The sequence below is a fragment of the Mesoplodon mirus genome (genome assembly GCF_964341445.2).
Source record: "Mesoplodon mirus genome assembly, chromosome: 5".
Taxonomy (NCBI): domain Eukaryota; kingdom Metazoa; phylum Chordata; class Mammalia; order Artiodactyla; family Ziphiidae; genus Mesoplodon; species Mesoplodon mirus.
In genome coordinates this window covers 111,358,448-111,374,104 of record NC_138980.1, presented here as the reverse complement: position 1 = coordinate 111,374,104, position 15,657 = coordinate 111,358,448, and the positions used below count along the sequence as shown (strand labels likewise).

The 15,657-nt window shown below is 39.1% G+C and overlaps 1 protein-coding gene across 1 annotated transcript in view; it reads left to right on the top strand.

The window, feature by feature from the left end:
- ADGRV1 (adhesion G protein-coupled receptor V1) overlaps positions 1–15,657 on the top strand; it is a gene marked incomplete at its 5' end in the record, with an annotated part of 528,497 nt that overhangs the window by 425,605 nt on the left and 87,235 nt on the right. The window contains one exon of the mRNA XM_082623775.1: positions 13,932–14,089. Coding sequence (XP_082479901.1) covers positions 13,932–14,089 — 158 coding nt within the window. The remainder of the gene's footprint in view (positions 1–13,931; positions 14,090–15,657) is intronic.

Sequence of the window (15,657 nt, the reverse complement as noted above, 5' to 3'; positions counted from 1 at the left end):
CACTGTTGTGGCCTCTCCCATTGCGGAGCACAGGCTCCGGACGCGCAGGCTCAGCGGCCATGGCTCACGGGCCCAGCCACTCCACGGCATGTGGGATCTTCCCGGGCCGGGGCATGAACCCGTGTCCCCTGCATCAGCAGGCGGATTCTCAACCACTGCGCCACCAGGGAAGCCCCCTTAACATTTTTTTGTTTAATTTTTTTATAATTAACTTACACTATATATTAGTTTCAGGAATACTGCGTAGTAATTCAATATTTTTATGCATTACAAAATGATCACAATAAATCTAATAACCATCTGCTACCATACAAAGTTATTACAGAACTATTGCCTATATTTCCTATGCTGTACATTGCATCCTTGTGACTTATTTATTGATATTTTATAACCGAAGTTTGCCCCATTTAATCCCCTTCCCCTACTTCACCCAGCCACTCCCCGTGCCTGGCAACTACCAGCTGTTCTTTGTTTCTATGAGTCTGTTTCTGTTTTATTACGTTTGTTCATTTGTTTTGTTTTTTAGATTCCCTATATAAGTGAAATCATATGGTATTTGTCTTTCTCTGTCTGACTTATTTCTTAACATAATACCCTCTGGGTCCATTCATGTTGTCATAAATGGCAAGATTTCTTCTTTATAGTTGAGTAATATTCCATTGTATGTGTATGTGTGTGTGTGTATATACACCACATCTTCTTTATCCATTCATCTGTCGATGGATACTTAGGTTGCTTCCATATCTTAGCTATTGTAAATAATGCTTCAGTGAGCTTTGGATTGCATGTATCTTTTTGAATTACTGTTTTCATTTTCTTGGGATAAATACCCAGAAGTGGAATTCTTGCTGGGTTATATGGTAGTACTATTTTTAATTTTTTGATTCAAGTCACTGCTATGGGTGTTAAAGGAAATGCTTGCTCTTCTGAGAAATGCTGCTGGACCTTGGGCTATAGGTGATGATGACTTTGTGGATAAGCTTGCTATGACAAAAAAAGTCAGTGATATTAACCAAATACATGAAACAATCTGAATACAGTTAAAGGCCACATATAATTTCTATTCACAAGTTCACATTACAGTGTTTCAGCAAAGTAATTTAACCAATTCACGTGCTAAAGTGAATGGTAATGGCTGTCCTTTATTGAGTCTTTACCACATGCTAGGCATTGTGCTAAGCACTTTAAGCAAGTTAATCTAATTTAATTCTTATAACACATTTATGAAAAAAATAGATTTTATTCATATTTTATAAACAAGGATACTGAAGCTCAGAGAGGTAACTTCACTTGCCCATAGTCACACAGCTATTAAGTAGCAGCCGAGGTTCAAAGCCAGGCCCATCTGATTCAGAGTCCACATCTGTAAGCACTTCACTTTCTCACTCCCTGTTTTGTGAAATCATCATATTCTTCCTGTCTTCCATTTAGAATGTCCCAGACAGTAGTGGGTTTTGATGCATTTTCACCCATAATCAAAGCCAGTTAGATTAGTCTCTGTTTTTAGTGATAACAGGCAGCAGAATCTTCAAGCAAGTGTTTGATTTAGAGGAGATAATATCTCCTGACTCCTCTCGCCACACACCTGAGTAATAGGCCGTGACATTTGGTCAAGAACAGTCTTGACATTTGGTAAGATTTTATCATAAAAGTACATGATACCCTCCCAGACAGCATGTATATCACACTCTTGCATTTTCAGCATGTTTTAAAAATTATTTCCATTTTGTGGCACATGGAACTTTCATTTGAAGAAAGAGAGAATAAGAAATAAAGAAGAGAATACACTAGTATACCATCATAAAGGGAAGTTTTTCAAGACTTTAGCTGGCCCAGATCTACATTTAAGAAGTTTGGCTACAATGAAAAAGTTAAGAATTTTAGCCAAAAAAAAAAATCTTTACTGCATGTTAGATCATGATATTTTCTAATTAAAAGAAATTCAGAAAATTCATGAAGGAGATAGCCTTAATTTTTTTAAGACAGGTTTTGGACTATTTGGGTTTTTCTCATACATTCATGATTATGCTCAAAAATTAATATTACTCTGCTGTTCCCATTTCATTTCACTGCCCTGAAATCCTGTTGTTGAAATTACAGGACTTGAAAATAACAGGAACATCCTGTTGTCAAAAATAAATTCCTTAGGATAAAGTATTAATTCAACTGAAGCCAATTTTTTTTGGAGGGTGGGAAGTTCCTCAGTGGGAGAGGAGCTTATGAATGACAGAGTGCCATTCACTGCCCTTTCTTCATATCTTTGGATTCACTGGCCTTTTTTCCTATCTTTGCTATATCTCTAAATGATATTTATTCTTTTGTATGAATATTTATATGTTGCAAAAACTTAATATGTGGTGTCATTAAAAACTTCCATGAGAGGGATAAGTAAGGTCTAAGCTGCTTGGGTCACTACTATTGAGTATTATATTCAGAAATATGCATGTTTATTGTTTCATTCTATGATTTATTTAGTAGTCCCCTAGCCCCTGGGAATTCATATGCAAGGTAAAATAAAACACTGGGGACACTTCCTAAAAAAAGGAATTTTTAGATTATTTGCAGAATATGGCCCCTGAAAACATTGGGGTTATTTTTCTTGAGTCTGACTTATGCTTTGGACCCTCATTTGGAACACCGACTTAGGAGTTTAGACAGTCAGGTTCTGGGCAGGCCTCAGAAGTCCTTGGTTCTTGGGTTCTTCACCCATACAGCTAGAGGGAGGGTGGAATGACCTTTATTATTTCTTCTAGTTTTAAGATTCTATGAAGAAAAAATGCCTTCGTGAAAGGAGGAGGTACAGTTACCTTTCTGGTGGACGGGTCAGGTTGATGGGACATTCACAATGCCTTGCTTTCTGATAGTCAACACTGGGAGTCCTTCAGCAGTCACCCCATCCAGACTGTGGGCTTCCCAGTGGCTTGTAACTCTCCCTCTTCTAGAAAACCATCAGCTAATTGGCCTTTTCCCTCCAGAACTGTTTGCCTTCTCCTTAGAGGACAGCAGGTAAGAAACCATCTGTTCAAATGCCTAGAGAAGCCCATGAACCCAGCTCTGTCTCCTGCTGCTGACACTTCTGGACCAGGCCTGTTTGTCAGCCTGTGGCAGTGCAATAATGTTATGTTGGACTTCCTTGAGGGTTACCTACCTCTTTTTGAATGACCGACCCATAATTACCTTGACTTTTCAAGTTGGAACCAAGTTTTAACAACTGGTTTTGCAGAAACACAGATGAGTCATGTGGAAAAGCTGCAAGGGGAAAGTTTTCCTCTTTCCCCTCTTGCAGAGCCTCTGTGGACAAAGGCAGATCATCTTATTTGCATGACTAAATCACACTAAGTATCTGCTGATTGGCAAGAAATTCCAGAGGGAAAAAGCTGATTATCAAAACCCACCTCTCGGGCCTCCCTGGTGGCGCAGTGGTTGAGAGTCCGCCTGCCGATGCAGGGGATACGGGTTCGTGCCCCGGTCTGGGAGGATCCCATATGCCGCGGAGCGGCTGGGCCCGTGAGCCATGGCCGCTGGGCCTGCGCGTCCGGAGCCTGTGCTCCGCAACGGGGGAGGCCACAACAGTGAGAGGCCCGCATACCGCAAAAAAAAAAAAAAACAAAAAAAAAAACAAAAAAAAAAAACCCACCTCTTCCATGAAGTCTTCCCTGACTACCCCAGTTTAAAGACTTTTCTGTTGTTAAACTCGTACTATTCAGCACTTTTCTCTAACAGATAAAAAAGGTGCTAGGTGTTCACACTTCCCTCTGTACTAAAAAAAGAACAGTACAAATTCTTTTTATTCAAATACAGGTTAAGTCTTGTATAGACATAAGAGGATTTGGGGCTTAGTAATAGATGATATACATATATATAATCATAAATATCTTTATTGAGCACCTACAGTGTTCCAGGCTCCCATCCAAGAGCTTTACATTCAGTTCTCACTCCGCTCTTATGAGGCAGATGCTGTTGTTCACTCCATTTTATTTTTTAGGAAACTGAGGTATAGAGAAGCTCAATACTGGCCCAGATCACAGAGTCAGTAAAAGGTATACCTAGGATTGACTTCAGACAGTCTGCTTCCAGAGCCTTCATTCTTAACGGTACACTCTTTTTTTTGTAGGCAGTATTATCCTGATCCAGTAAGAGACTTTTTCCTCCTCTATCCTTCCCGCACATAAATTGTCAATAGCAACATCATTTTCTTTTGAGAAAATTCTCTACATAAATCATAAAGGAAATCATTTTATACCTATGTATCTGGTATCTAGTGTAAGACTTTCCAACTTCGGACTTTCAAACGTTGCTTCTACATCTGCATGATCTAATCCTTAAGATTTCAAAACTTCAAGGAAAGTGAAATGTGTCATTTCCCATCAAAGCTGGGGATTCCCCTTAGAGTGGACAGAATTTTGGCCTCCATTTGCTTCCGTTTTACTTTCCTTTTCTGAAATTAATCCATAAATTCTATCTCCTTTCCCCCAGATATTTTGGCCTGTATTTCTTAACCATTTAAGCATTTATTAGATATCCCTCACATGTTGGCAGTGTATTATGGGATTTTATAATGTTCTCTCATTTTTACATTGTACTTCTCTTGCTCCAAGACCCTTCAGGGAAGAAGTTATGCCTTTTACATTTGCTAAGTTTCCAGCTGTAACTGTGACAGTGCAGGAGGTATAAAAATACTCAATAAATATCCATTAATTGTAGTATCATAGACCAGCTGTAACAACCACCCAGTATGAACATATTAAGGGTGTGTAGATACCTTAAAACACATCTTTGATGTGCTAACCCATTACTCTGAAGACCAACATCCTTAAATATTTGTTCAGTAAAAAATTCAGCACATCAGATTGAATTGAACTCAGCAACAGAGTGAGTATTGGAGTTGAGACATAACTATGTTTTCTACAACTTGACATAATGACCTTGAAATAATTGACGTTATCACCTCATCTACTTAACATTATCCTGTTCTCTCAATAGTTAAAAGTTAACACTGTTGTTTCCAGGATTAAAATTTTACAGAAAGCACAAGGAAGTGTATAGTGTATTTTAAACAGGGTATGACTAACTTCAATTAACAATTTCTTAGTGATTTTAAGTCAATATTTAGGAACATTACTTATTACAATGTGTTATAAATGTTAATGTGAGTATAAATGATACAAGATGTGGGTATGACTGAGCATTCACTCCTACAGGGAATGCTCTAGGCACTTTTTCTTGGAGTATCTGCAACTTTCACATAAAGCCAGAGAAATCTGTGGGCCTAATCTTCCGGACAGTGTAATGTGGCTACTGTTCAGTAGTATATAGTCGATTAAAAGTTAGATTATCCTTCTACCAAGTGATTTTGCCCTTTTGAAAAATGAGTACCATTGCACTCAGGATTTTTTGCCACTTGAAACACCTATATCATTAATAGAGTGGCCACAGTGACACTTTTGTAAGCATAGACATGCACTTCTACCTTTCTCATAATTTCCATGGGCTCTAAATGAAACACTACAAGTGTGTTCTAAGACTGTGGAGGGAGAAGTACTCCAAAGTCTACAGAGTCTTGATCAGGAAAAGAAGAGGATATTTATGCTCTCATGAAACATAGCCCCTAACTTCTTCTAAACTATCCCTAAATGTTTTGAGTTTATTGAAATCACAGATTCAAAGCACAAACAATAAAAAATTGTATCTCCAACGTCAATCTAAGATCAGAAAGTATGGGTACTTCATCCTGCCTGTGGGATGAGGGATTATCTCACCTGAATCTGCTTTCCTCACTGTCCAGTTCAATCTGATGTGCTGAATTTGTTACTGAACAAATATTTAAGGATGTTGGTCTTCAGAGTAATGGGTTAGCACATCAAACATGTGTTTTAAGGTATCTACACACCCTTAATATGTTCATACTGGGTGGTTGTTAGAGCTGGTCTATGATACTACAGTTAATGAGTATTTTCTGAGTATCCTTGTCCATAATTGCAATTGTGAATGAAGATAGGGGGTGCAAAAAGATAAATATTTCTTGGACTTTAATCTTGTATTCCCATGGTCACCTCTATCACCTTTTCAGATACAAGAAGGGGATAGGATTAGTCAGAAAAAAACTTTTTAGCCATCCATTCAGAGGCTTGGTAAGCAAGAGGTTAAGGAGGACACCTTTGAATGCTCTAGGGCAATGACATTTTCCAGTACCTATCAGTTTTGTTTTATGAGGACATAGAGCATTAGTACATGCAAAAAGTAACGAGTCAGACCTTATTCTGATTAAATTCTGAAGGGGCTTGATTCACTGGAACCTACCTGGAGCGCAGTCGACAAGCACTGTCCACTGGACCGATTTCAACAGTATCATCAAGTTGTTAAGGGGACAGGCTGCTCAGACTTGAGTTTCTTGGAAAAAGAACAAAAAGAAAAGGTCATTGGAGGGTACCATGAGTTTTAAGACTGTTTTTTATCAATCCTTTCTATGCTGTTAATACTTTAAGTTTTTAATGAGCTAATTATGTACAGTACAAGGCTGCATTTTAGTGTATGTAGTATATCTGACTACTTCAAAATTTTAGGCAGTTTAATATTCAGTGAATCAGAATATCTGCTCCTTTTGAAGTAGATGAAACAGTATTGCTTGGATATGTCCACATTTTTCTTAGCTCAATCTTTTCAAGTAATATAAGCATGTCGATACATTTTAAATACTAAAAGGTGAGACTGATTCTTTAATCACTTGTCAATGCATAGAAGTAGATAGCAATGCTAACCATAGAGTAGATTTGAGCTCTAAAACTGGTAGACATGGCAGTGATATCGGCAGGAAATGAGGTGTAGTTGGACCTCAGAGGACCTGGAATTAAAATGCTGAAGACCAGACCACACTCTTCATCTCTCAGGGGCCACAGAGTCTCACTTCTTGTCGTGGTGAACATCTCAGTGCCCCTCCCAACCCTCGCCTCCCCCTGCCATTTTTCTATCCATTTATACTCTATATTCATTGTGTGTTTACTCCAAAATGGCTGTTTGCCCTGAACTTAGAATGGTTCTAGTGCCCACCACTAATTGGCAATTATCCATGTGAAATTCTCAAGAGCAAAAAACTGATTGGCTCAGCTCAACGTTTAGAGCAGAGTCACCAAGTTATAAATCAGGGGCAAGCCAGAAGAATGGCTGTCTTTGGGTCAGGTATCCATCTCAGAGCTAGTCACCTGTATTTGGGTGATCTGTGGGTGGGGTGTGAGGATAGAGGTATATGGAACACAGGCTCTTCCAGAACCCTTGAGCAGTGTCAGCAGTTATGGAACATGTCTATTGTGCCCACAACTAACAGAACCCTTATTCCTTCAAGGGTTGTTTAGATGCAGCGGATTATTTACCTCCCATCCACACCTGTCACAGCCCAGCACTCCCCTTCTTGTTTTGTTCCACCGGTCTGCAGATTGCTTGTGTCCTCTCTCACTTTATTTGCTCTTTCTCTCTCTCCTTTTCTGTAACCAGAATGTTCAGGTTGCTAATCCCAGGCTTCTAAATGTGACAGAAGCTAATTGCCAGGCTTCTAAATATGACGGATCTCTGCTTCTCCATCCCTTTTGCTTCCTGCTGCTTTTCTCTCTCTGGTTCTTCAGGCTGCTGTGACCACCATGTGCTGCAAAATCTCTGGGCCTGATTCTCCTTTTGGGGTGATACTTGGCTTCACTGCCAAATAGATGTAAAGATTAGTTAATTTTGTTAATTACTTTAAGCTACTTTATGCCTCAGGAGTGCGCTAGAAGAGTGCTTCTCCAACTTTTCAATGTGCACATGAAACACGAGGGGATCTTGTTAAAATGTAGTATCAGGAGCTCTGTCATGGAGTGTGAGATTCTGCATTTATAGCAAACTCCCAGGTAGTGTTGATGATGCTGATGAATTAACAATGCTTTGAATAGAAGATTAGATTGACTTATTGTAACTATGATCTCCTTGATGGGAAGGACTGTGCCTTAGGCATCTTCATCTCCCCTTCCGTGTCCAGCACCATACCTGATACAAATGTTGCTTGGGTTTTGATTAAACTAAGCACACAGGAAATACAGGATTTTCTATGCCTACTTTTTTAGGAAGTGAGTGGTTTCAAAGACTGCTAAAAATCAGTGAAATAAATAAACATTTCTTAAGGGTCTGATTATGCAAAGGACTAGGAGAAATATTTTTAAAATTACAGTCCAAGTCCTCAAGGAAACACTGTCCTACTAACTCTAATATGTCTTTGCTAGAATTGTGAAATAATTTTAGAATTGTAGGGGTAGCAGAATGAGCCTATTTATGTTATAGCATTTGACCTCATATACTTTGTGTCATTTTTCCATACGTACAATGAGGCTAAGGGGACTGTTGTGATATTTATGTGTGATTATACATGTAAGGATTGAGTTTCATGCCTGGCACATAGTAAATGATCACTGCTAATACTGTTAGTAGTGGTAGAAGAAGTAGAAACAGTAGTAGTAATATTTAAGATTGTTTTCATTACTAGCTAATTCAGTTTAAGAAAATACTTTGCTCTTCCTCTCCTTCTCTAAGTCCATACATTATCCTAATATGAAATTTCACTTTGTAGGGCTTATCTGCAATTTAGTCTTAATATTGTTCTTGTTTAGAGTTTAAAGGAAAATGAATTTTAGAATTCAGTTGTATGCAGTACAACAGAAGGACTTCTAGAAGAGTTTATTTTCCTAACTTGCAGCTCGTTAAACAGTTATTTTCTCTTCACTCCAATGTCTTCATAAATTTATTCCTGAGAAAAAAATGAATGTGCTAAACCTCTCCAGTCATTTTGGATGTGACAGGAAATGCACACATATACACAGAAATACATGCATACGTACATACAAACATACATAAATTCACAGGTGAACTAAAAGTGTGTGTTAGATAATAACATCATCTTTGGAAAGAAAGTAAATTGAGCGGGCAAGGAAAGGAATATTGAACTCATAAGTATTGGCTTAGATATTATTTATAAGCATCCACATAATGAATAACATCTGTATTCTTCAACTAATAGGGCCAGTACATTGATGTATTGTACTTTCTACACAAAGTAGAACTCAGTTTGCAATAAGTGGACAATTCTTGATTCATCATACATTTTAAAATTTCTGGAATAGAACTGACAGACCATCTCTTTTTTTCCCATATAAAGTAGGGCATCACCATGAGTTTCCATGTGGAAAAGAAAAAGCTGGTTGGAGCGGCAAATGTAACTGTGACATAGGTGCCATCATTAAAGAAATTTCCCCTCCTGGGGGAGGTTGGCACATGAGCCTATGAGTCATAACTATTATCATTGTCTTGTTGAGGAGAAGTACTTATAAAGACCTTAGAAACAAACATCTATTATTCTAGTTCCTTTTTCATTACCTATGTAACCCAGATGTAACGCACATGTCAGCTGCCTGGATTGCTTCATGTCCTCCAGTGCGCCAGGGTCAACTTGTTCTCTAAAATATAATTTAAATGGACTCAAATTACAGTTTCACGTACAGGGAGTTCCCAGCATCTCTTCCAATATTTTTAGGAGTTGTAAGTGAAGCTTTTGTCTCTCCTGGACTCTTTGCTTCTGAGCCCCTCCTTATGCTGATTTCATACAAGAATAAAAAAAAATTGAAATACCTTATACCACCCACATAATTTTTTTTAATCAAGTTGGGTAATACAAGTAGAAACACTTCAATAAATATAAAGAGCTACCTGGGCGGGGTGGGGTGAGGGGGTAATAATAATCTTACTAAATGAGAAAGTGAGGGGCTTCCCTGGTGGCACAGTGGTTAAGAATCTGCCTGCCAATGCAAGGGACACGGGTTCGAGCCCTGGTCCAGGAAGATCCCACATGCCACGGGGCAACTAAGACCATGCGCCACAGCTACTGAGCCTACACTCTAGAGCCCGCAAGCCACAACTACTGAGCCTGTGCACCACAACTACTGAAGCCTGCATGCCTAGAGCCCATGCTCCGCTACAAGAGAAGCCACCGCCATGAGAAGCCCTCACACCGCAGCAAAGAGTAGCCCCTGCTTGCCACAACTAGAGAAAGCACAGGCACAGCAATGAAGACTCAATGCAGCCTAAATAAATAAATAAATAAATAAATTTTTTTTAAAAATAAATTAAGTAAATGAGAAAGTGACATAAGGCATTGTGAATGCTCCAGGGTAGACTTGAAGAGGAAAAACTGAAGATAGTGAAACAACATCTACTCATTTCATCTGGCTTAAAATAGAGAAAAAGATGAAGTCCTGGCAAGATTTTGAAATAAAGTAGGAGTGTCTGAGGGTTATAATAAGAAAGAAAATTTACCCATGAAACTTTAAAAGGGAACAGCAAAAGTTAGTCATGTGATTACAAGAACCCAAAAGAATATTTAACACCAAAAGAGAGAAGGGTCACCAAAATGCTTTGAAGCTGGTTGAGCTAGTAATTACAAGGAACAACTTTCCTCGCCCGTTTTAAGAAAGCAAATCCACATGGCCTTTGTCTCATTTTCTGGTAACTGCCACAGCTGTTCTTGAAGCAATAGTTGCCAGCAGGTTAATCAGCTGCTTCCACAGCCCTGTGTATGCATAGTATTCAGTCTGCTTGTTTCTTACATTACATTGTTTTTCCAAGAATTTGTTCCCAGCCTTACTTCAGAAACTTTTGAACATGATATTCAGTTTCCTAACTCCCCACATCACTTTCATGTGATCTAATCTTTAGACTACCTGGATGTACTGTACATCTTAGTCAGTTGGACTAAAGAAAATTCTGGTTAGTGAGGCTTTTTTTTTTCTTTAAGGGTAGGGTATAGTTCATTTATCTTGGGAACTTTTAAATGTATGTCGCAAGTTTTATTCTACATCAGTAGAAATTCCATTCAGAAAAGATTGATCAGAAACTTAGAATACGTATTAGCTTTAAAGGAAAAGTTCAATGAGTATTTAAAACAAGGAAGTGTTAGTATATAAGGTAGAATGTAGAATGACATAGCCAGCTCCACCTGCATTCCGTGGCCCAAGTCACATGAGTAGGGACCCTGACTGCGGCCTGCACTTGTGGGTTACCCTTTCATCCCTGTCTCATTTGCAGTTGTTAGTGTTTGTTGCAGGAGAGTTGTCTGACCCCCTAATCCCTAAGAGAGATAGTACGCAAGGCAGAGAGTTTGTTGGAGGGAGACTGGGATGGAGTCACAGCTGGACAGGAGTGGGCGAGGGAAGCCCCTGCCGGACTGTAGTACCTGAGCAGGAGAGGAAGGCAGGAGGGGCTGCAAACAGGGCAGGCGCGCTGGGGGCCCAAGCCCTCCTCATTCATGATCTGGCCCCATGCTGACCAGGTGGAGGACAAACTTAGGGCACTCTCACCAGCCCGATGCTAATGAGAGGCCATGATTTGTAGGGCTCTGAAGAAACAGAGGGGAAAAGGGTTGCTTCAGGATTCGATAATTTTCCTGCCCCTTTCTCTGGAAGAATGGCCCAACATGGCCAAGTCACTGTACAAACAGGGAGAATTGCAAATGAGATTGTGAAGAGCTGTGACACTTTGGGAATTCTCCCCCTCTTCCCAAAGCCACTGCACACGTGACTGGTTACTTCTAACCTCCCAGAGGTCCACTTTGCCCAATTGATTTTTTGACCAGGATCGCACAGCATTCATTGAAGTCCTCCTTGCAAATGTTTTCCTCTAAAATAAAGGAAAGTTTTCAGGAAAGCACTTCAGATAGAGAGGTGAGAACCAAACATGGCCAGCCACCAGCAAGTGTAGATGGTGGAGAGCCAAACCTATACGCCATAACACTGTGTACAAAATGTTTATTATCCTAAAACAGCTCACAGTAGATTCGGTAATTATCCCCATTTTACAGCCTGACATGGACTTGTGATGACATTTTTCAAGATAAAAAATAAAACACTGAAGCCCATGTGACTTCCTTTGTCAGTGTCTGTGTTTATCTAAGCTGCTTTAAGCCAGCCTGTGGCAGTGAATCCATAATTCAGGTGAAAACAGTAAGAAATCATTTAAAGCCAATGTACATAAAAACAAGTAGCCAACATGACCCCTATTTTTAGTGCAGAAATATATTCAAGATCAAAGCCATTAATGTTTGCCTGTTCTATTTAATCACATGCCTTTTACCTGCAAGATGTGGGTCTTATGGCATACAAATGAGTGTACAGGGAAGGATTCAGGCTTTATGCTGTCCAAATTAAATTCTAAAAGCCAGAAAATTCATCATCCTGACATCTCTTTGCAGATGCAGAATGTGTGTTGAAATATCTCTTGAAATGTGTCTTGTTTACTTGAGGAATACATTTAGCAGATCATATTAATTAGAAATAATATCTGAGTAAAGTCTTTAATAACGTATCTCTTTTTAAACATAAAATCAAAGGGACTGATTTCCCAAGTTGCAAGAATGGGTGTTTCCCCTGATTACCTATAGTTTGGACTTTGAGGTTTTCTTCTTAATAAGTTATATTTTTTTCCTTGAGTTATCAGCATCCATTATTTTTGGCTATATTGCAGTCTAGGTTTGCAGATATTATGTATTAAAAAATGGAGGGGCTTCCCTGGTGGCGCAGTGGTTGAGAGTCCGCCTGCCAATGCAGGGGACACGGGTTCGTGCCCCGGTCCGGGAAGATCCCACGTGCCACGGAGCGGCTGGGCCCGTGAGCCATGGCCGCTGAGCCTGCGCATCCGGAGCCTGTGCTCCGCGGTGGGAGAGGCCACAGCAGTAAGAGGCCCGCGTACTGCAAAAAAAAAAAAAAAAAAATGGAGAAGTTGGGGAAAATATTTCACAAGAGACATTCTCTACTATTAAGATTTCTTATAAAGTATTATTGCCATTTTAAGTTGTAGGAGGTGTGTCCTCTATAAGAATACCTCAGAAGCACAATTTTAGATACTGAGAACCTATTTAACAGTCCTCCATTTTGAGATTTTTTTGTGAAAGATTTTATATGAACAAGATGATTTTTATAACCCATGAGTAAAATCTTCCAATTACATCTCTAAGACCATTTTCCGTGGAATTTCAGTATTACCGAAATATATAAATAATGTTAAGTTTACATTAAACCTCATTGATCTAAATAAACTCCAGTAATAATAGATACAGTTATGCAGTATAGCTTCTAAATGGAAAATTGTCATCATTTTCAAGAGAATGAATGGCTCTAGGGAAATGTACAGCTTAGGAATGACAAAACTGTCATTCAAGCAGAGAACAAAATTGTGGAAATTACAGAGTTGAGCCCTGGGAACCCTCAAATTAGCCTTTAAACAATACCTTCTTCAAACTAGTGGTTACCAGTGGGGAGAGGGAAAAGGGAAAGGCAATATAGGGGTAGAACTATTAGGTATAAAAGAGATAGGAAGTAAGAGGTTATACTCTTCGGTATAACGTAAGCTACAAGAGAATATTGTACAACACAGGGAATATAGCCAATATTTTATAACAACTATAAATGGAGTATAATCTTTAAAAATTGTGAATCACTGTATCGTACACCTGTAACTTACATAATATTGTACAACAACTATACTTCAATAAAAAAGTTAAAAAAGATAAAAGAAAACAATACCTTCCCTCATGTGGTCCCTCGTGGAACCGTGGTCTCATTAGATGAAGAAGACAGAGCTGGAAAAGCAAGTAGGCGTTTCTGAAATTTGTTTGGCCGTAACCTTTTTTGAAGTTTTCTGAGCACCTCAGGGTATGCATGTTCCATGGAACCTACTTTGTGAAGCAGTGGGTTAGATTTAGTCACGTAGCCTCTACTCAAACAGAGCTCCAATTTGGCAAGCCAGAAAGTTGCTTTTGCCAACATTTAGATACAAAGAGCTAGTACAAAGCGGTGATGTAATGCATGGTGCATTTAGAAATGTTTGTGTTGAAGCTGAGTTATCTCTTCTCTTGTCTCTTCCAGGTGTTTCATCCCAAACATCTATGCAGCTCTGTTCAGTGCAGCTCTTGTTCCGTTAATGTGCCTCGTGGTAGTATTTGTGGTGTTCATCCACGCCTACCAGGTGAAGCCACAGTGGAAAGCATATGATGATGTCTTCAGAGGAAGAACAAATGCTGCAGGTTTGAAAGAAACTGTATTTGTATTTTAAGATGGGGACTTTTAATGGAGGGAAAAGGTCACTGAATATTCTTTATCAAGAAAAGGAGTGAGGGCTTCCCTGGTGGCGCAGTGGTTGAGAGTCCTCCTGTCGATGCAGGGGACACGGGTTCGTGCCCCGGTCTGGGAAGATCCCACATGCCGCGGAGCAGTTGGGCCCGTGAACCATGGCCGCTGAGCCTGCGCGCCGGAGCCTGTGCTCCGCCATGGGAGAGGCCACAACAGTGAGAGGCTCGCGTACCGCAAAAAGAAAAAAGAAAAGGAGTGAGGTTCGACTCAGCTTTCAGCTCTGAAGCCATAAGTTAAATTATAGTTCTCCAATTTCTCCCACTCCTTGAGACTTCCTGATATCTGTCTTTCTTCAGGGCTCTGCAGGTTTTATTCCAATGCCAGTTTTGTCCCTAAGATATTAATATTCAAGTAAATGACTCACAGCCTTTGGGAGCTGCTTCCCCAAGTGTTCTTCAACTCAAGCAGTAACAACCTGTGTTCAACCTGTGAAATCTGTTCATTTCGTTCAGATTCTGAGACTTCTTCACAAATCTCCATAATGCTTGGGAGTGCTGTATTTTGCATGTGGAGTTCTGACTGTGCTGACAAATGTTTAAAAACATATGTGACCAGACAGCTTCATAAGTGGCTACACATGTCTGGTTACTTAAGAGTACAGTCTTTCCAGCTCAAATTGGCTTTCACTACAGCTCATTTTTTCCCTTTGAATCATACTTAACACAGGTTTTTATGATGTGTTTCTTTTTCTGTTGTTAGATTAGCATCTCTTAGGAATTGTTTTAAGGAACAATAACCAAACACCTACATACAGAAAACTCACTCTAAAATGGTTTGAGTGATATTAGGGAGAATCTAATGAGCTGGGGGTGGGGGAATCCGGCTTGGGCCAAGAGGAAGACTAGTCTTTTCTAAGCTTTTACAAATCTAAAGCCAAATGAATGGAGAAGTTCTTCACTTTTTAAGTGCTTTTCAGAGTTTAAGCAAGATACCATATATGAAGTCCCTAGAATACATAATATAATAATGTCTAATACATTATTAGAGACTCTATAGATATTGTCATTTATAGGCTAATAAAAGGATTCATTCTAATATAAGAAAAGCCTCTAGTTCCTAAACTGTGTCAGGGAAGATGCAAAAAGATTTTCCTTGTTGTGTAAAAAGAAGGGACTCTTTTATATTAGTCTGTGGGGTAGTTTATAGATAGTTGTATCTAGCCAACTCTTCCCTCTTCTCTCTCATTTAGCATGCAGTTATTATGTGGGCAGAAATATTATTTAAGGTTATGATTAATCTTAGATTCTTCAGTTAAAAAAGCAATATTCAATGTAGAAATCCACCTTTTTCACGGGATATAGAATTTATCTAGAAGCTATGCTTTTATTCAACTTGAGATTCATTTTATTAAAATGCATATTCTCTTTTGAAGGAAAAGTTTGTTTCTTTCCCCAAATAACCATATTTATTTTGTTCTGTATATTATGTAAAAGTGCCAATGTTTGCATGTTTTCAATAATGA